At 46.7% G+C, this 19,738-nt stretch overlaps 2 protein-coding genes across 2 annotated transcripts; one reads left to right on the forward strand and one right to left on the reverse strand.

Moving 5' to 3' along the window:
• Positions 1–10,470: 10,470 nt before the first annotated feature.
• LOC138820477 (putative KHDC1-like protein) lies at positions 10,471–11,354 on the reverse strand. Its single transcript, XM_070012158.1, has 3 exons — positions 11,245–11,354; positions 10,909–11,091; positions 10,471–10,615 (listed from the first exon to the last, which is right to left on the reverse strand). Exons 1-3 carry the CDS (start codon positions 11,327–11,329, stop codon positions 10,503–10,505), a joined length of 381 nt encoding a protein of 126 aa, XP_069868259.1. The 5' UTR covers positions 11,330–11,354; the 3' UTR covers positions 10,471–10,502.
• A 2,352-nt stretch (positions 11,355–13,706) lies between these two features.
• Positions 13,707–15,683, forward strand: LOC138820482 (sperm motility kinase-like). Its single transcript, XM_070012160.1, has 2 exons — positions 13,707–15,184; positions 15,387–15,683. Exons 1-2 carry the CDS (start codon positions 13,707–13,709, stop codon positions 15,388–15,390), a joined length of 1,482 nt encoding a protein of 493 aa, XP_069868261.1. The 3' UTR covers positions 15,391–15,683.
• Positions 15,684–19,738: the final 4,055 nt, after the last annotated feature.

Consider the following 19,738-nt stretch of genomic DNA (forward strand, 5'->3'; position numbering starts at 1 on the left):
CTGACCTAACTTTTGTTTAGCAACTTGTCTGGTAAAGATTATGTAATTAGTATTCTTGTTTGCTTCAAGATGTACTTCAAGTTTAATCACTTCCTGATCCTTCTACCACCTACTATAAGCCAAGAGCTCATTTATCTCATTTATTACAATGGCTTCATTATAAGGCACAGACTTAATCTAGGTAGGGTGGTACACACCATAATTGCAGCAATCCAGAGGTGGAGGCAGGAGAATTGAGAATCCAACACCAATTTGGGCTATGTATTGAGACTTTGCCTCAATCTTGACATGGATACTAGAGAGAAAGCAGTTTGAAGAGTTCAAATGAAGATATGTGGAGCTGGCAATATTCTAAGACATAAGATGCTAATGCTTAAAAGAAAATGCAGTCTGGATTCAATCTTCTGAATCCAGGCATTAAGGAGAATGTTCTAAAATGAAGATTCACAAAACCTTACTGGTCCACTTATTTGTGGCTTGAGGGTTCTCAGAATTTCTTTGTTACCAAGGGCTGGATCTGAGGTTCAAGTGGTAGAACACCTGGTTAGCAAGTTCAAACCCCAATCCTGTCAAAAAAAAAATCCTTTGCTCTCAGAACACCATCCCAAAGAGGCCACCCCAAATCCTAGCAATTAGAGACAATGTTGACTACCTAGTATTCAAATTTAGCATGACTGATTCTGTTCCAGATTCAGCCAGGTTGAAACCACCTATGTCACTAAGCAGTGAGACTAGGACCCCTTTGTTTTCATCTGGAACCCTCCTTCTTGGGGGAGGGACACTAAGATGGAACTCAGCACAGACTTGTACTGGCTAGTCAGGTGCTCTACCAGTTGAGCCACTCCTCCAGCCCCTTTTTGCATTGGTTATTGTAATTCTATTATGTTTAGATTAGCCTTAACCAAAATCTTCCTACTTTTGCTTCCTGGTTTCCCTGGGAATGACAGACACCAGCCACTGTACCCAGCCATTGTAGTTCCCTGGAAGCAGGGGTAACAGGCATACACTACCATGCCCAGCCATTTTCCCAGGTGAGCTAAAACATCAATAATCCCACAATCATGGTCTCCCAGGTATCTGGGATAGGAGGATAGATCACCATCTCAACTCCCCTTCAAATGTTCAGGTCCAAAAAATTGGGAGCCTTCAAAAGAAGGTGTCTACTTTTTGAGGTCCCTGCTTTCACTCAACTCAGAGAAGCCTGACCATGCTTTTAATATGAAGTTTATATAGAAGATATATCTTGTGTCTAGCCCATTCCTTAGGCCGTGATGCATCCCAGAAACACAACAGCAAGCCTGCAACTTTATTCCATGATCTTCCATGTAAGGTTTTAGACAACTTTGGTAACAGAATAGAAAAGTCAAAATCAAAACAAATGTCAAGGGCTGGTGCCAGTGGATCATCTGCAGTAACTCAAGAGGCTGAGATTTGAAGACTGCGGCTCAATGCCAGGCTGGTGTGAAAAATCTCTAAGATTTTTATTTGCAATTACCCAGAAAAAAAAAGTGGATGTCTGAGTCAAGTAATAGAGTGCCAACCTTGAACGAAAAAGCTAAGGAAGGACACAAAGCCATGAAATTTCCAATACCAACTGGAATACTACCTGGAAAGTTAGTTCTGGTTGGGAGAACAGCCCCTTCCCCCTTCCTTTCCACTTCACCTGCCTGAAACCAGTAGTCACCTAACAATCACCTGACTGAGTCAGTAATGGACCCCAGATGCTGAGGTCACTTCCTGAACACCTCGGTCACACCTCCTTCGGACAGTGAGAGGTTCCCCAGGCTCTGAGATCACTTCCGCAGCTGCTGTGGTCCCTTCTACCACCTTTCCCTATATAATCTGGCTCAATACAAGTCCTCTCTTCCCTCTTTTTCTTTCTCCTCTTTCTCTTCAAGCCTCCATCTTGTGTGTGTTGGTGGTTTGTCCTCCCCGCCCCCTCCCCGGCCCAATAAACTCTTTTCCTGCCTGAACCATGTGGCAGTTTCCTTTGGGCAAACCTTATATCTGGTGCCAAAAAATCTGGGGTGGGTCAGGAGTTGTTGGATCCCCTCCTCTTCTCTTTCTGAGGGTCAATCTGCCTCCTTGACTGCCCCTCCTCAGACCAAACTGCAGGAAGCTGGAGGAACCCCACCTCAGACTTCTGACCTTTACCATTGCTGGCTACACATCCACCATATTGTCTCCTCACTACATCTGGTGAGAGTGTCTACAAGTGTTCTGTGTCTGTCTAGATATGACACCATACCAGAGGGTTCCTACACCTCCTTGGCTTGTCATTTCCCATCTTGGAGATGCTTAAATCAAGGAATCTGACCCTCACTCTAGAAGAGGCACTGTGGGTAGATAGGGATGCCTTCCATCTATAACCTCTTCACACTAACCAGACTCCTTGCCCTTCTATGTCCTACAGGATACTGCCCTTCTACATTCTTCATAACCCCTCACCTCCCCATCCCCGCCACACACACACCATGTCCTCACCAGATACCCTGCCAGAGTTTCTGGTTCCAAGGGGGTGCCACCTGTCATGCCTGAGCCAGGACTCTCCCTTAGGATGTCTCCTTTGCTCCTTAGTTATTCTTCTATGCAAGCCAAAATGCCTTATAGCGTAGAAAATCAGTCTCAATTGTTGCAGGCTGTATCCCAGGGACCCCCCTCTAGGTTCCCTCTCACAGGCTAGCCATTCTGGGATTGAAACCAGACCTAAAATTAAAAAAAAAAAAAAGTATCTGCTTAAAATTGGGCCTCAGTATCAATTGTATGAACACAAAGTTAAAAAAAACTTAACTACTGAGAAATTCAGCCTTAGTACCAATTGGATAATTGCAATCACTGACCTAAATACAGCACTTTTGATCCCACAACATTGCAAGATTTAGACAAGTTCTTCCAAGACAATGGTAAATGGTCAGCGTTTCCATGTGTTCATGTTATCTTTACCTGTCTTTCTCTGTCTGTAAGCAAACTCCCTCTGTCAGCCTTCATCCCGCCTCCCAGCCGTCTCCTCTAGAAAGGTAACGTTCCTTGTCTTACAGTTCAATTCTCTCTCTCTCTCTCTCTCTCTCTCTCTCTCTCTCTCTCTCTCTCTCTCTCTCTCTCCTTACATGCACACATGTGCACACGCACGCACACACACACACACACACACACACACACACACACACACACACACACACACACACACCTCCTCCAGACTGGAGATCATTTAAAACTCTGACTTTCCTGAAGAGCACCCACACTCTGTTAGTGTGCCCATTCCTTTCTGCTTGTTTGTCTGCTTGTCTGCTTGCTTTCTCAATAAAGCTCTGCCAAGTTTTCTTACAATACTGACTTGTTCAGAAATTTGCCATCTAGGCCATGTGGTGGCCTCCAAGCTTACTACTCTACCCATTTTAGAAGGTATTCAATGATCAATTCATATGCTAATATGCCTTGCTAACAAAGTTGCCACATCTTTTCCCAAGCCCTGGAAATGGAGGTCCACTTATCTAATGTGCTTTTCTATCAAAGATATCTAAACTTATTCTGTTCTTGCCAATCGAGGTCTTGGTTATCTGTAAGAAATTCTGTTTGTTGTTGTCAAAATTGTGTTTTAAGTTTTGCCTTGTATTTTGTTTGGTGTTGCCTGCTTTTCCTAGCATTAACCAAGTGGTTTGATCATACAATGGGCCGATTTTCATTTTTCAAAACCTAAGCATGCCTTAGAACAGTTGCAGAAGTACGTGAGAGTGTGTGAACACGTTCAAAACAAACTCATTTTAATGCATAAAATCTGTGATCATGGTGTAAAAAAGTCTTTTCTACCAAAGTAACGTGCTTCTGCCTTAAATATTGATATTTTTGGTACTGATATTTCCTAAAAGTATTTGGATTTTGGCTTCATTTGTAACTACTTAACTGGCTCCACATACCAAAAGAAAAATTGGGCAGGTTTAAACTTAAACTCAAAAAAGGTGATCAGATTTGGGCATTACCAAATATTTCAAAGGATTATTATATTGTATTAAAGAGGTTTTCTAAGGATTATCTTAAGTACAAATTAAAGCAAAGGGAGTGTAAAGCAAAACTGGGAAGTTTGGTAAAGAATGGCTATAGAGTGAGACTTAAAAATGGCTTTTTTTTTTTTTTTTTTTTTTGTCGTGGGTCTTGACTCTGGGCCTGGGCGCTGTCTCTCAACTCTTCAGCTCAAGGCTAGCACTCTACCATTTGAGCCACAGTGCCACGTCCAGTTTTCTGAGGGGTTTATTGGAGATAAGAGACTCGCTGTCTTTTCTGCCCAGGCTGGCTTTGAACTATGATCCTCAGATCTCAGCCTCCTGAGTAGCTAGGATTACAGGTGTGAGCCACTGTGCCCAGCAAAATAAAATAAAATAAAAAATGGCTTCCTTTGCATAAAAAGAATTTTGGCTAGGTGCAGGTGGCTCAAGCCTGTAATCTTAGCTACTCAGGAGGCTGAGTATTGAGGATTGCGGTTCAAAGTCAGTCCAGGCAGGAAAGTCTGTGAGACTCTTTATCTCCAATTAATCACCAGAAAACTAGAAAGTGGCACTGTAGTAGAGTGCTTGCCTTGAGCCGAAGAGCTGAGAGACAGCACCCAGGCTGAGTTCAAGCTCCATGACAGGAAAAAAAAGAAAAAGAAAAATGGAATTTGGGTAGTAAGACTTGTCCTAAATATTTATTTCAAAGTGGAAGAAAGGAAAAATTAAGACTACCAAAGTTCACTTAAGTATTTGTTTATGTCAAGGTCTTTCAAATGAACACTTTTTTGGGGGGGGAAGGTCAGGTCGTGGGGCCTGAACTCTGGGCCTGGGCGTTGTCCCTCAGCTGTTCAGCTCAAGGCTAGCGCTCTACCACTTGAGCCACAGCGCCACTTCCGGCTTTTTTCTTTTTGCTTGTGTGGTGCTGAGGAATCGAACCCAGGGCCTCAGGCATGCAAGGCAAGTGCTCTACCACTGAGCCACCTTCCCAGCCCCCTCAAATGAACACTTTTTAACTCAAATACTATTTTTCACTACTAATGTGTTTGCCAAGTATATAAACCACCTTGGATAAAGAGCTGACAATCATTTCAATCTTAATTAGTAATATCCTAAAGTGTTATATTCAATTAAAAAGTAAGTCATTTAAAAAACTCAATAGCAGACAATTTTGTCATTGCAGATTTTGTCCTCTGCATTATTTTTTAATGAGTTTTTTTTATTGTGAAAATGCTGTACAAAGGGGTTACAGTTACATGAGCAAGGTAATGAGTACATTTCTTATTCCTCTGCAATATTTAGATCCACAGAAGAAAAAATAACTCTTGCAGTATTTATTGTTGACAAGTTCTAGGCAAGCCCTGCTTAACATATTTCTATTTAATCTCCTTGTTGCTTGAATTGAAATTAAAGGGGCAAAGGCTGGTTTGTTGTTTTTTGTTGCTGTTTTTTGCAGAGTGGTGGAGGAAGCAAAGACCCTATGCTTGGGACTATGCTCCTTGCCCCCTACCCCTCCTCTTCCTCCTCCAATTCCTCCTCCTCCTCCTCCTCCTGCTTCACCTCTTTGTCTTTTGCAATAGGGCTATTTTCTATTATAAGTTAGTTTGATGGACTTCAGGGCAATCTTGATGGGTCTATATATTTAAAGGTATGTTATTTTGTCCAATTGTATGTAACTGAATTCTGTTATATAAGATCAGAGATTAATACTTTTTATTTGTTCAATAAATGTGACACCCAGGTAATATATTAAAAGACATACATCATAATTAGTGGAATCTTTAATCAATTCATAATCTAAAACAGAATGCAATCATTGCAGGGATCTTTTGTTTTAATCCAATCTTCTGTTCTTTTGATTGGAGAATTGAGTTCATTAATATTTAGGGTTATTATAGGGAGATATGTCATGTTTCCTGCCATTTTCTTGATTTCTTGTATTTCATTTTTCCTCCCTTCCTGTATTTAGGATTTGGGAGCTTTGGGTTCCTAATGTGCACTTCAGGCCCCAAGGATCAACAAATACCTAAACAAGCAGAGAGTCATGAGAACTGGAAAAAAATGCCTAACTTCCACACATAAGGATGGAAAATCACGAAAAGCCCCCCCATTCCCCACCCTGCCCCAGCAGCGCACCAAAGAGACCTGGGGCCGCCCTAGGCTCAGGACCCACCAGAGCCCGCAGCATGCTGACGCCGGCCTGGACAGCGCAGAGGAGACAAAGACTAGCGGCTCGCCACCGCGGCCCCCTGACCAGGAAAGCGCCCTGGGTGTCGCCAGGCAGCCTGCAGCCCCCGCGGCAGAGCTGTGCGTGCCCCGGCGCCCAGAGCCTGGAACCAGGGGTCTGGAGTCTGAGCAGCCTCAGCCATGGGGCAGCCCAGTGATGACGCCACAGGACGGGGAGTGGCCTAGTGTCCAGGCAACAGCAGCAGCCAGCAGCAGGAGCAGCCAATCGGCAGGAAAGGCCCAACTCACCTCCAGCTCAGAGACTGAATCTCACCTTCCCAGGCCCCACCGCAGACCTGACCCAGCTCCCTGCAACCAGCTTGGGGCTGAGCACGTGCACTGGTGTTTGCTGGCCCCGGGGCCAGCTTGGGCTAGCCTCCCAGTGTGAACTGATCCAAGCCAAGCGAGCACCGCCACTGGTCAGGAACAAACGCCAAGCTGGGACCACGGCCCTGACAATCTCTAAACTCAATGCCTAAACCACAGCAATCAAAACTACAAAACAGGGCTGGGAAGGTGGCTCAGTGGTAGAGTGCTTGCCTTGCATGTATGAGGCTCTGGGTTCGATTCTTCAGCATCACATAAGCAGAAAAAGCCGGAAGTAGTGCTGTGGCTCAAGTGGTAGAACACCAGCCTTGAGCTGAGGGACAGCGCCCAAATCCTGAACTCAGGCCCCATGACTGACCAAAAACCAAAAAAACCAAAACAAATTTAACAGCTATAGCAATCCAGGGAAGGACTCCAGTGAGAATAAAGAAGATATGGATGACAAAAGAATCATTAAAGAAATGATGATAGGCCAGGCGCTGGTGGCTCATGCCTGTAATCCTAGCTACTCAGGAGGCAGAGATCTGAGGATCCAAGTTCAAAGCCAGCATGGGTAGGAAAGTTCGAGAAACTCTTATCTCCAATAAACCACTCAGAAAACCAAAGCGCTAGCCTTGAGCTGAAGAGCTGAGGGACAGTTCTCAGGCCCAGTGTTCAGGCCCACACATACGACCAAAAAAAAAAAAAAAAGAAATGATGATAGAATTGGTCAATAAAATAAAAGGGGAGATGGGAAAACAACTTCAAGAACTCAGAGAAGAAATGACAAAGAGAATCAAGACTCCAAGAAAGATTTGGAGAGAAAAAATAAACCTGCTATACACCACATTAAAATGAAATGGACACTATGGGAACTGATCTTGGAACCATAAAAGGCTCAATTTACACAATGCAAACAACAGTGGAATCCATAGGTAACAGAATAAGTGAAATGGAAAACAGAACTTCAGAAGTCAAGAATAAAATAGAAGCTAGTACAAAAAGTCAAAATTATGGGGAGAAAAACCCCTCAGAGGGGCTGGGAAGATGGCTCAGTGGTAGAGCGCTTGCCTTGCATGCCTGAGGCCCTGGGTTTGATTCCTCAGCACCACATAAGCAAAAAGAAAAAAGCCGGAAGTGGTGCTGTGGCTCAAGTGGTAGAGTGCTAGCCTTGAGCTGAAGAGCTGAGGGACAGTGCCCAGGCCCAGAGTTCAGGCCCCACGACCGGACCAAAAAAAAAAAAAAAAAACCCTCAGAATCTGACAAAGAGAAGTCTAGGAATTTGCAGACTCAACTAAGAAATCAAATTTCTCACATAATTGGGATTGACCAGGGGAAAGAATTTAACAGTAAAGGCATTGAAAATCTATTCCATAAAATAATAACAGAGACCTTTCCCATTCTTAAGAGAGAAAATCTTACTTGTTGAACAAAAGCATATAGAACCCCCAGTAGAATGGATCCAAGAGAACAATTATAGACACATCATAGTAAAAACAGTCATGAATAGCAAGGAACTGATTTTAAATGCAAAAAATTTAAAAGGAGCTATTTATGATGGAGAGAAAATTGGAATCACTACAGACCTCTCCACACCAACTCTCAATGCAAAGAAAGCCTGAAATGGTATAATTCAAGCACTGAAGTTCAACAACTACCAACCCAGACTGATCTACTAAGGGAAATTATCATTTACATTAGACGGTGAAACCAAAACCTTCCATGACAAACAAAAATTCGAGGAATTCATGATCACTAAATGAGCATTACAAAGAATTCAGGACAACAATCTGAAGAAGACAATCAAAATCAAACAAAAATATCAGACAAAAATCACTAGAAGAGCAAAAGTTTTGGATCTGAGGATCGAAGTTCCAAGCCATCGTGAGCAGAAAAGTTCCTCTGAAACAAGCATTTCTCCAATTAAGCTCTAAAAGCCAGAAATGGAGCAGTGGCTCAAGTGGTAGAGCACTAGCCTTGAGCAAAAGAGCTCAAGGACAGTGCCCAGGCCAATTAGTAGAAATGTCAACTGGGACAACCATCCCAGCAATGAGCACCTAGAAAGAACCCAAAGACACAACCAGTCCCTGACAATGAGTATGGAGAGGAACAGAGGAGATGATGTTGCATCATAAATGGAGCCACTTTGTGCCTGCTCTTTCAAAATTAACCAGAGCCGGGAGATCAAGAGAAATAGATAAAGAACATGCCTAATGTTTATACCTGCCTTCTAAATGAACAGGATCTTAAAGTGTGTCTTAGACTTGGGACAGTTAGCCTTGGCAGCATACTGGGTCTCCCATATATACTCTATAATCCAGACATCTACCAAGTTCTCCCATCAGGCCCTTAACCACTCTAATCCAGCCCCAGCTTTTGACTGTTTATTCTTAACCTGTCTCCCATGCCCTGCCCTACCCAGTCACCAGATATCAGAAGTAGCTACAGACATTTTCTGACAACTCCAGGACCATCTGGAGCACAGGAACTAACCAAGTCATCTAAATTTTAATTTTCTGCTCTGAATCCTTCTTTCTTCTGTTTGTGTGCCCCCTAATATTTCTTCTTATTGCTCAGCCCCTGCCTTGTAAGATTTCTTTGAGATTTTATCCAAGGACACATACAAGTGTTCACCACCAACCAACAGTTGCTAATTGCTGCCTTCTCCCAGACTGCACAATAATTCTGGCTTCCACCCCTAATACTGATACAGCAAGAAGTAGCCAAAGAGAATCACTGACCATTTATAACTATCAAAAGCCTGGAAAGTTAGGTCTTCCTGGGAGTAAAGCCCTTTCCCCTTCCTCTTCACCTGCCTGAAACCATAATCACCTGACTGTCAATCACTCCTGAGGTCACTTCCTCATCCACTGAGGTCATTTCCTGAACTTCCCTGGTCATGCCTCCCTTGGCCAGTGAGAGGTTCCCTAGGCTTTGAGATTACTACATCTGTGGTCCCACCTCCTACCTCTTCCTAGATAATCCAGCTCAACACAAGTCCCTTCCTATTTTTCCTTCTCCTCTCCCAACCTGTGCCTGCATCTTGTGTGGGACAGCAGTTTGCTCCCCGCCCCCCAATAAATTCTTTTCTGCCTGAACTATGTGACAATTTCCTTTCAGCAAACCTTACACACCAATCAAAAAAAAAGGGGGGGGGTTGGGAAGGTGGCTCAGTGGTAGATCGCTTGACTTGCATGCCTGAGTTCCTGGATTCGATTCCCCAGCACCACATAAGCATAAAGAAAAAAAAAAAAAAGGCAGAAGCAGCGCTATGGCTCTAGTGGTAGAGCACTGGCCTTGAGCTGAAGAGCTGAGGGACAATGCCCAGGCCCAGAGTTCAGGCCCCATGACTGGACCCCCCAAAAAATAAATAAAGGTAAAAGAAAATTTCCAAATAAAAATATAAATTCCCATGAATGCCACCCATAGCCCGGTCATGCAGGGAAACTCAGTCACTCTCACAATATCAGGTGTTTAAATTATTGTTTATTTTGTTTCTGTGCCCTTCATTTTATGGAAACTTGCATCTCAAAAAACAAACAGTTGCCCCCAAACTGCACAAGGTAAAAGTTATGGTAGTCCATGTAATCATAAAAGCAAAGAGCCTTAATTTAAATGTTAAAGTGAAAATACGAGATGTGTTGAGGAGGTATGCCTTTACTGGAAGTTAAATGGTACTGTGTTATAGGAAGACTGAATGGGGGTTATCAGCTTGTCAACACAGCAGAGACCTACTTGGAGGCATTGAGGATTACTAAACTTGGGATACTGAATTTGGTTTAGCAGTAGAATACTTCTCTATAATCCCCTCAGACATATGCCTAGAAAGCCTGTGGGAAAACATGATGGCCACAAATTCCAACCATGACTTTCATGACTTTCTCAGCTTCCCAGGGAAGTTGGTCTTCATGGCAACATTAACTCCAGGGAACCCCAAGAGCATCAAGCACTTATCTTGAGGAAGCCTGAGCACCATTAGGAGAGAAGGGATCACTCATCATGGTTGCCAAGACAGAAGCATGGTATCAGGGAAGCAATGAAAGAAAAGGCCAAGTCCTCCTTGGTGAGGGGCTGGCTCCGGACATGCTGCAGCATTTTCAAACCTGAGAAGGAGAAGGAATGATCAAATAGAGCCATGAACATAGGCAAGATGCCTGTGGGGACATGGAGGTGAGGGGTAGAGACTCACCCAGCCCATCCCTCCCAGAGGACCCTTGAGCACCCCCTACCCCATGATCACAAAATGGTCAGTTTTGGGTTCCTGCCACCCCGGTGGGTTCTGGGTAACATCTGGATGTCCAACCATGTGAGTGGTTCTTCAAGGATTTAAACTGCCATGCAGGAGCCCCAGGCCTGTCAGCAAGCCTTCACCCTCTTTTCAGTCACAGATACCTACCTTGGGCTTGACAACGAGCATCCTGGTGCCCCAAATACTGAGCCATGTTCCTGAGCCACTGCCTGGCCTTTGGTGGACCCACCACAGTGACTTGAGTGTGCCCTGTGGCTGTGAACCAGGGCTCCAGCTGAATGAGGGTGTGGCTGTGTTTCTCAATGCAGGGGAGGAATGCATCCCCATGGCCTGGGAGCAGAAGAGAGAGAAGAATGTGAGAACCAGCAGCTTACATGGCACTTGGTGGCTCTGAGGGTCAGGGCCTGGCCCAGACTCAGGGGGAGCACAGGGAAAGATTGGAAAGTGTGAAGAGGGCAGGAGTTGGGCACAAGCGCCACTTACCGAATATGTCTTTCTCCTGTTGTTCTGTCAGGTAAAAAACCAATGGAGCATCGAAGTTTTCAGGCCAGGTCCACCAGGCTCCCATGCTGTGAGCTCAGCTCTATGTTGTCCTCTCCCCTAGCTTTACTCAGAACAGAGCAAGTCCAAGCAGCTGCTTGCAAGGATGAAGGTCTAAGCTCTGAGATTTATGTCTTCTCTCAGACAAGCCTCCCTTCTCCACCTTGTCCCACCCTAGAGAGCGTGAACCAGCCCCAAAGCCCTTCTCAGAAAATCCACCCCTCTCTGCTAAATCCAGTCTCTGAACTCTCCACACAACCCTTCATGTGAGGCTTGGAGTCCAAACTCATCTTGTCTCTAATTTCAAATGTCAGCGCAGATCTACTGAGCTTGTGCTGGAGCAAGAAGGCTCTGGAATGGGCTCCAGTTTTTGTTTTGTTTTGTTTTTTGTCAGTCATGGGGCTTGAACTCTGGGCCTGAAGGCTATCGCTCAGCTCTTCAGCTCAAGGCTTCCATTCGACCACTTGAGTCACTTCACCACTTCTGGTTTTCTGAGTGGTTTATTTGGAGATAATCTCACAGACTTTCTTGCCTGGTATTGGATTTGAACAATGATCCTCAGCCTCCTGAGTAGCTTTGATTATAGGTATAAGCCACCAGGACCCAGCTTACCTGGGTTTTGAGGGCTGTAATTAACAGAGCAAAGTTGGGTTCTTAGTGTGGGGTATTATGGCAGCAGGGACAGGCTTGTGAGAGTGGCAACTATGGCAATTTCTACAGCCAGAGTTTCCAGGATGTCACCCATTCTAACAAATTACAAAATACAATGCACAACAAAAGCAACAGAAACAGACACAAGGGTGTTTACCTTTGTACAGGTGGAGAGATACTATAGAGTATTTAAAAATGTGAAAATTCCTTAGAGGATCTTGAAATCTTTTTTTTTTTAATTTACTTTTCTTTGGGGAGGGGGAACATACTGTACAGAGGGGTTACAATTACATGGGCAGGATAATGCGTACATTTCTTATCAAGCATTGCAGCCTCCTCCTTTGTTTAACCTTCACATCCCTTCCCAGCCTCCCACCCCCACCCAGTCCTCCCCCCGCCCCCCCCCCCGCACCAACGTTGTAAAGCTCATTTTCGACATGACAACTTGTACTTCTCATTGTTGCAACAGGTCCACCTGTATCCTTAAATGACTTGTTTTTCCCCATCTCCTCCACAAGTTATACTGACATCAAATATAGTGAAAGCAGGGGTTATACTGTGGGGGAGGGACATACATAGCAACAAAGAAATAATCTTATAAATGCGTTAGAGACACATGCACCACCTAAGCAGAAAAAGGCAGAAATGATGTTGTGGCTCAAGTGGTAGAGCACTAGCCTTGAGCTGAAGAACTGAGGGACAGTGTCCAGACCCAGAGTTCAAGCCCCATGATCAACCAAAAAAGGGAAAGAAAAAGAGAGAAAGAAAGAAAGAAAGAAAGAAAGAAAGAAAGAAAGAAAGAAAGAAAGAAAGAAAGAAAGAAAGAAAGAAAGAAAGAAAGAAAAAGAGAGAGAAAAGAAAAGAGCTCAGGAGTAGTGTGTAGGCCCTGAATTCATGCTCAAGTACCTGCACACAAAAAACAAAAGATTGTACAGATTAAAAAAAAATAGACAAAAAGTGATTGAAGCACTCTAGCAATTTGAATGGGGGATGATACGTGGTTGGGACTAGTGCCATGTTCTTACTAGGAAGGTGCACTACCACTAAGACACACCTCCAGCTTCTCATGTGCTAGTTAAATTTCAAAAATTGACTTGATTTTGTTATAGCCATGCACCTGGGCCTGATGTCCCTATATTTGGCCTCCATCATCAGGGGATGACAGGTGTGCACCGCACACCAAACTCCTTCGGTTGATAGGGAGTCTCACACCCACTGCCTGGGCTGACATTGAATTGCCATCCTCCCAATGTCAACTTCCCAAGGAACAAGGATCAAGAGACCTGAGCCTCTGGTGGCAGGATCGGATTTTAAGTTCTAGATAACTAACGATGAATCTCAGTAAACTATCTACTAAACAAAACTTGTGTCGTCTTTTCCATTCCGAATGGGTGTTTAAGTGAAAGGAGCCTGTGGGGTCCACCAGCCATGCCTGGGCCTCTCCCTGCTCTGACCTCACAGGGGCCACTGTGATGGAGTGAGGGCCCAGCGCACATAAGGAAGCGGCCTGGACAGCATTTGAGTCCACCTAGCAGGAAGCTGTTAGCGGTGACCTGCTGGACTCGCAGCTAGCTGCTCTGTGCGCTGTGTGGTGTTTGTAGTTTGCGTCCCCAGTATTGCCTTTGGTAGGTTAGCTGCTTCTTCCCTTTCCATTTTGCTGTTTGCTGTATTTGCTTCCCTACTATTTCCACTTGGGTTTGTCTTTCCCTTTCCCCCCTTGCCCTCTTGGGCCGCATCATTAGCCCGGCTGCGCGATGCTGCTTCCCGCCAGTGAGGAGGAGCCGGCGGGGCTGGGCTCCCAGGCTCCCGGGCAGGAGCTGCTCAGGGCTCAGTACCGGGTCCTGAGGGACATCGGGGAGGGCGGCTTCGCGGAGGTGAAGCTGGCTCAGCACCTTCTCACCCACACCTTCGTGGCCATCAAAGCCATCCCCAAGACCGTGAACAAGAATCTCATCAGCACCGAGGTGGACCTCCTGAGCTCGGTGGACCACCCCAACGTGGTCAAGTTGTATGAAATCATAGATACCCCGCACACCATGTACCTCGTCATGGAGAACGCGGAGGGCGGCGATCTTCTGGACTTGATCCAGACCATCGGGTGTCTGTGGGAGGAGGAGGCCAGGTATGTCTTCCGCCAGGTGGTGCGGGCCGTGCAGTACTGCCACGGGCAGGGCATCATCCATGGCGACCTGAAATTGCAGAACATCCTCCTGGACGCGAACGGCAACGCCAAGGTGTGCGATTTTGGGTTGGGCACCAGGGTCAGGGCCGGCCAGAAAGTCCTGGCAGCTGGGGGCACGTTACCGTTCTGCGCCCCGGAACTCCTGTTCCTCAAGGCCTACGATGGCACCAAGGCTGACGTCTGGAGCCTGGGCGTGTTGCTGTACGCCTCCGTGGTGGGGCGATTTCCGTTTCGGGGAGACACAGCGGTCCAGATGGAGAAGGCGGTGCTGAAGGGCAAGGAGTTCGGCTTCCCCGCCCATGTCTCCGCTGACTTCCGGGATTTGGTCACCAGCATGGTGGCCCTGGACCCCCAGCACAGGCCCTCGCTGCAGCACGTGTTGGAGCACCCCTGGCTCCAGCAGGGGGTGCAGGAGCCCCCAGCTCCGGAGAGCCACCCCCCGCGCCCGGACCTCTCCATTTTGGAAGCCATGGCTGGTATGGGCTACGACCCACAGCAGGTGAAAGAGGCCTTGAGTGCCAAGAGCTACAATGAGCTCATGGGTGTCTACCTGATGCTGGAGCAAAAGAAGTCAGAGTCCGGGGACCAGAGCGACCACCTGAAGACCCTGGATTCTACCATGGCGCCATGCCAGTCCCCCATCAGGTCTTTGTCCAAAATCACCACCTCCAGACCCAGTGCGTTTGCCCTGCGCTCCTTCGCCCTCAAGGAAGACCAGAAGGGCAGCACCGAAGACCTCCACACGTCCCCAGCCTCCTCCCCTCCCAGCCCATCCCCACCCTCCGATGCCCTGGGGGAGACAGGGGACAGCGGGCCCCACGAAGGTCCAGCAGAGTCCCAAGACTCGCCCCCCGCGGGACAGAGTTATGTCAGGGTGAAGAGCAGAAGGGTGTGGAAGAGAGTGAGGAGGTGCCTGAGGTGGTTCCAAGGGCTCTGTTGCTGCTTGCCTTTGGGAAAGACAGAGTGCCGGAACAAAGTCGTCCCTGTGGAGAGCGAGAAGAGCGAGGAGAGCGAGAAGAGAGAGGACAGCACGGAGAGGCTGGAGAGCAGGTGGGTGAACACGGAGCTGGGCTGCTGTGTTTTGGCTCTGCTATACTTAATACCCTTGCCAATGTGTAATCCAATGTGCAATCCAATTTTCTATGGGTACCAAGGGCTGGATGTGGGGGGGGGGGATTGTTAATGGAAACAGATGTTCAGAGAGAAGGAATCAACAAAAGTAGTTCAGTCACTGATACTCTGTCTTCTGCAGATAAAGGAGAGGAGGAATCCTGAGCTCATGGTTGTGACAGGTGGAGCGAGTGTGGGCTGACATCAGATCACAGGGAAGCTGGAAGTTTGCTGCTGTGTCAGACCATGCCCAGCCCTGTGACTCTGTCCAGCTCATGAGGAGTTGGGCAGCCGGCCACAGACCACAAGAAGGCCACCACTGACTGCCCTGCCTCCCTAGCATCCTCCACAGAGGTGTGCAAGCCTGCCTGGAAGTGAGTAGACACCTGCCTCACCCACAGGTGGTCCCCACAGACTTTTCCTAGAAATGGTTGCTAATAAATTTCTGTTCTCACAAAACGTCAGTTCCTGAGAGGATCCCATGAATTCTGTCTTGTGGCCTTCTTGTACGAGCTTTATTGAGAAGTAGATTGCAATGTGTGCTGGGATGTAGCCCACAGACTAAGGGGAGAGCGACAGGAAAGCGTCTGTCAGCTGTGGGTCATTTCTGGGCCTCCTCTATATCAGTGAGTGATTAAAAGTGCTCCTGACAACTGGAGCTGTGGCAGAAAAGCCAAAGAAAGGCACAAGGCTTGGAAATCAAGCCCCAGTACTGGCTTAAAGTCCTTGAAGTGCTTCTGAAGGGACGAGGTTCTGAGATGCTTCCAGGCCAGTGCCTGACCCCCAGTGTCACCAGCTCATCATTTGAAGAAGGACCGATGCTGATGTTGAGTTCTGTGCACTTGTCCTAAATATGCCCAGAAATCTGCCATAGCCTGGTGAAGTCCTAAGGGCCAGGCCATGTTGTAGTCAGGGAAGAGGCCTGGGTGTGGGTCCCAGGGTCACTGATGGGTCACTTCTGTAAGCTTCTGACTTCTTCACAGCAATGAGCTTGCTCTCTCCTTGGTGACCTTGTGCCTTTTTTATGTAATGGCACATGACAGTCATCCTGACCCACTTATCAGCTGAGACCCACTTATCAGCTACTCAGCTAGTCTGAGAATCCAAGGGATGCTGAGCAGGGAGCCATAGGCTGCGGAGGTCAGAAGCGGATGTGTGCTGACAGAGCAGTGCACACACTAGCGTGGTTGGAGAGGTCCCGCCGCCACACAGTCAGCCCACACGTAACACCACACAATTGCCCACCTGTGCTCTATATAGGTGCCTAGAGCATAATGCTTAAGAACACAGGACACAAGAAAGCTGCTCATCTCATGGCAGGCAGAAGCAAAAGAGAGCTGGCCCCTCCCCCACAGCTCTGAAGCTCCACTTTAAAGCTCAGGGCCATCTTCCTCCTCCCACGGGCCTAGGGAACCATGCCTTCAAGACTTGGAGGGCAATCAGGACCCAATCCATAACATCCAGCCCTGCCCACAGGTTCCTGTCCAGCTCCCCAGGCAAAATGGATTCTGTTCACCTCCAAACTTCCCATAGGCTAAACTGCCACAGGACTGCTCACAAGTCCAAGTCCATTGTCTCCTCTGAGGCTCAGGGCTTCCCTAGGTGTGAGCTCCTGTGAAATGAGTCAGAAAGTTACCACATCCCAGACAGAGAGGACACAGGGCAAGAATTCCCATTCCACAAAAGCAAATGATTAAGGAGAGATCCAACCAAAGCAACTCACTGTATGCCACATCAATGAGCACTTGGTGCTCATTCCTAGAGCACCAAGTCCAGCACCCAGGGTACCATAGTATTTTTGTGAATTCCAAAGGCTATCACAGCCTCATCCCCAGGACCTTGACATGTGCAGCCCACCTGGAGACTCTTTAGCTGCCTGTGCTTTGCCTCTGTCACCGTCTTGTGTGTAGTCCACAGTCCTGGCATCTGCACTTTCCTGGGGTGTCTGGGGTGTCGGCTGCAACTTAGCCTCACTCCCCAGGTGCACACAGCACTCTCTCATGGGCTGCCTGCAGGAACTTCACCCCTGTCTCACACGGCTGGGCTTCTCAGGTCTTCCTCTGAAATCACTGTACAAGCCTCCAAACTGCTTTATTCTAGCATTTGCTTGACCAAACACCAGAACTCCTTGGTAATGTCACAGTCTGCCACAAATGTGCCCTGCACTGCCTGGGCTCACTTGAGCCTTGGCTTTTGCAGATAATGAGAGCTCTGATGGGGAAGTGAACCCCCAAACCCATTTCCTAGATGACCCAATTACACTTACACATGCCCACTCTCTAGCTGCAGACAAATATGTTCACAGGCTCTAGTCACTCTCTCTGTCTCTGTCTCTCTGTCTCTGTCTCTGTCTCTCTCTCTTTCTCACACACACACACAGTACAGTGAGCAAGAGCTGACCTCATGCTTTTATTAGGAACCTACTCCGAGGAGCAATGGGTCCACCCACTCCTGCAATATTACATGAGCCCATTTCTGCAGGCAGAGCCTCTGTGACCTCACCAGCTCTCCCAGCCCCCCACACCTCTGCTGCATCCTAGCTCTGTCTAAGATATAGAGGATACAGTTAGCCCTGGCCACCTCCATCCACATCTGCCACAGTTGCTCCATGAGGGGAAGAGCAAATGTAGGACAGTCCCCCATGCCTGGCTGTGCAGCCACCTAGGAGCCTCTCACAAATATTTTGAGCCCATCCAGGTTAGGCCAGGTCTAAGAGTGAGGAGGTCATGGTAGCTACACAGCTTAGGGGGCATCTCAGCAATTCAGAGCAGGTTGTGTGGGAAACGCTGGGATAGTTTCCAGGGCAAGAGGCTGAGTGCTGAACTGACAAGTTTAAAAACCTTTGAGAGCTGAGGCAAGGCAAGCCAGAGGACAGAGAATCTTGACTTGAGAACATCGCCATTCCCTATCCAGCTACACAGGCCCCCCATGCAGGATGGGAGCCTGCAAGGCACAGAAGTGGTTGGTGCGGTAGAGAGGGACTGTTGGGTTGGTGTCCTCAAAAGTCTTGAAGCACTACAACTCTTTGAACCTGCTGAGCATGAAGACTGACCAAGTGCCCTCAAAGCAGCAGAGAACAGGTGGCTCAACCAGTGACTCAGGAGCCTGAGATTTTAAAAATGAGGCTGGATAGACCAATTTGTGACACTTCTATTTCCAAGTCACATGAAAAAAATCTACTAGTGAAGGGGTAACTCAATCTTAACCACCAGCCTGAGCAAGTCAATGAAGCAAGTGTAAGTAGTCCTCACTTCAAGCCTTACTGCCAGTACCTTACAAAACAAAAATAAAAGACCGATGTAAACAAAAGGACCAAACACTTGGAGAAGCTGAATCTTGTGACTAGAAAAAAAAAGGCTGAAATTCAGCTGCACAAAGCCACTGCTCCAATATTGAGCTTATTTGGGCATGGATTTTAGACTCGATTGTTAAGAGCTACCAGATGGACATGCACAGAAGTCTAGAGACCCTTATATTGTTGTATAAGGTTGTCAACCGGTCTATGTCCTGGTGGAAAACCTTACATTAGGTAAGAGGTTTGCACTCACTGTGGAACGCTCTTCCTATCCACCAGAGTCTAACATGAATTTCAGTCTGTTTTCCAGTACTGCAACAAATACACAAGATGATAATCTTTGAGAAAAAAAAAAGGTTTATTTTGGCTCACAGATGTTGTAGAGCTTGTTCAATGGGAACTGAGAATTAGGATGCAAGCTTCTATTTGAACTTCAAATTATCCTTCTCTACTTCAATTTTTTCATACTCCATTGGTGTTGTCTTTTTTTGTGGTTTTGTATATTGTTTCTTTTGTGTTTGTGTAGAGATGGGTGTTGTGTTCCTGCTAGAGGTCTGGACAAATGTATAGTCATGTTTGCACCCTGTGTTGTCACACACAATAATGCCATTGTACTGAAATCTCCTATATTCTGCATTTTCCTCCCTATTTTTAAATCCTTATTGAAATGGAAGTGCAAAAATTAACATGGCTCAGGCCAGTCATGGCTGCCTATACCCAGTGTCTTTGTTACTCAGGAGTCAGAGACAGGAGAATCGCCTGGAGTCTGGAGTTTGTGGCAAGCCTGGGAAACACAGTAGAGATCATCTAAAACCAATGTAAAAAATAAAACCATCTCCACAGATGTTCATGGGTTCTGATCCTTTATGAGGTTTAGTAGCATGTTACTTATTATGACAGTTATATGAAAATCACAAAGGGGTTATGTCAGACAGGGTCTTTCATTTGAGCCTTCTCAATCATCATGACTCTGAGCTCTTACTAGGAACATTTTCCATGTCCTTCTGCTTGATCTAACAACGTTCAATCAAGGGGTGGTTTATTAACGGCAGACATTGATGTCTCACAGTTACGGCGGCTGCAGGTTCAACATCAAGCACGCTCAGATTCAGTGTCTGGTGAGGCCCTGTTGACTGGATGACAGGCTTGTCCATCCTCAATGGGCAGGGAGCTCTCTCTGGGGAGTGTGGAGGAGGGCC

This window comes from Dipodomys merriami, unplaced genomic scaffold (assembly GCF_024711535.1).
Source record: "Dipodomys merriami isolate MVZ:Mamm:240054 unplaced genomic scaffold, mDipMer1.0.p SCAF_89, whole genome shotgun sequence".
NCBI lineage: Eukaryota > Metazoa > Chordata > Mammalia > Rodentia > Heteromyidae > Dipodomys > Dipodomys merriami.

What these genes read in the sequence shown, in the direction of transcription:
- LOC138820477 (XM_070012158.1), bottom strand. Translation starts at nt 11,329, where the DNA reads ATGGGAGCCTGGTGGACCTGGCCTGAAAACTTCGATGCTCCATTGGTT. An exon ending in ACAGGAGAAAGACATATTCG is followed by an intron (nt 11,092 to 11,244) that starts GTAAGTGGCGCT and finishes TTCTGCTCCCAG; the next exon opens with GCCATGGGGATGCATTCCTC. An exon ending in TGCTCGTTGTCAAGCCCAAG is followed by an intron (nt 10,616 to 10,908) that starts GTAGGTATCTGT and finishes TCTCCTTCTCAG; the next exon opens with GTTTGAAAATGCTGCAGCAT.
- LOC138820482 (XM_070012160.1), top strand. Translation starts at nt 13,707, where the DNA reads ATGCTGCTTCCCGCCAGTGAGGAGGAGCCGGCGGGGCTGGGCTCCCAG.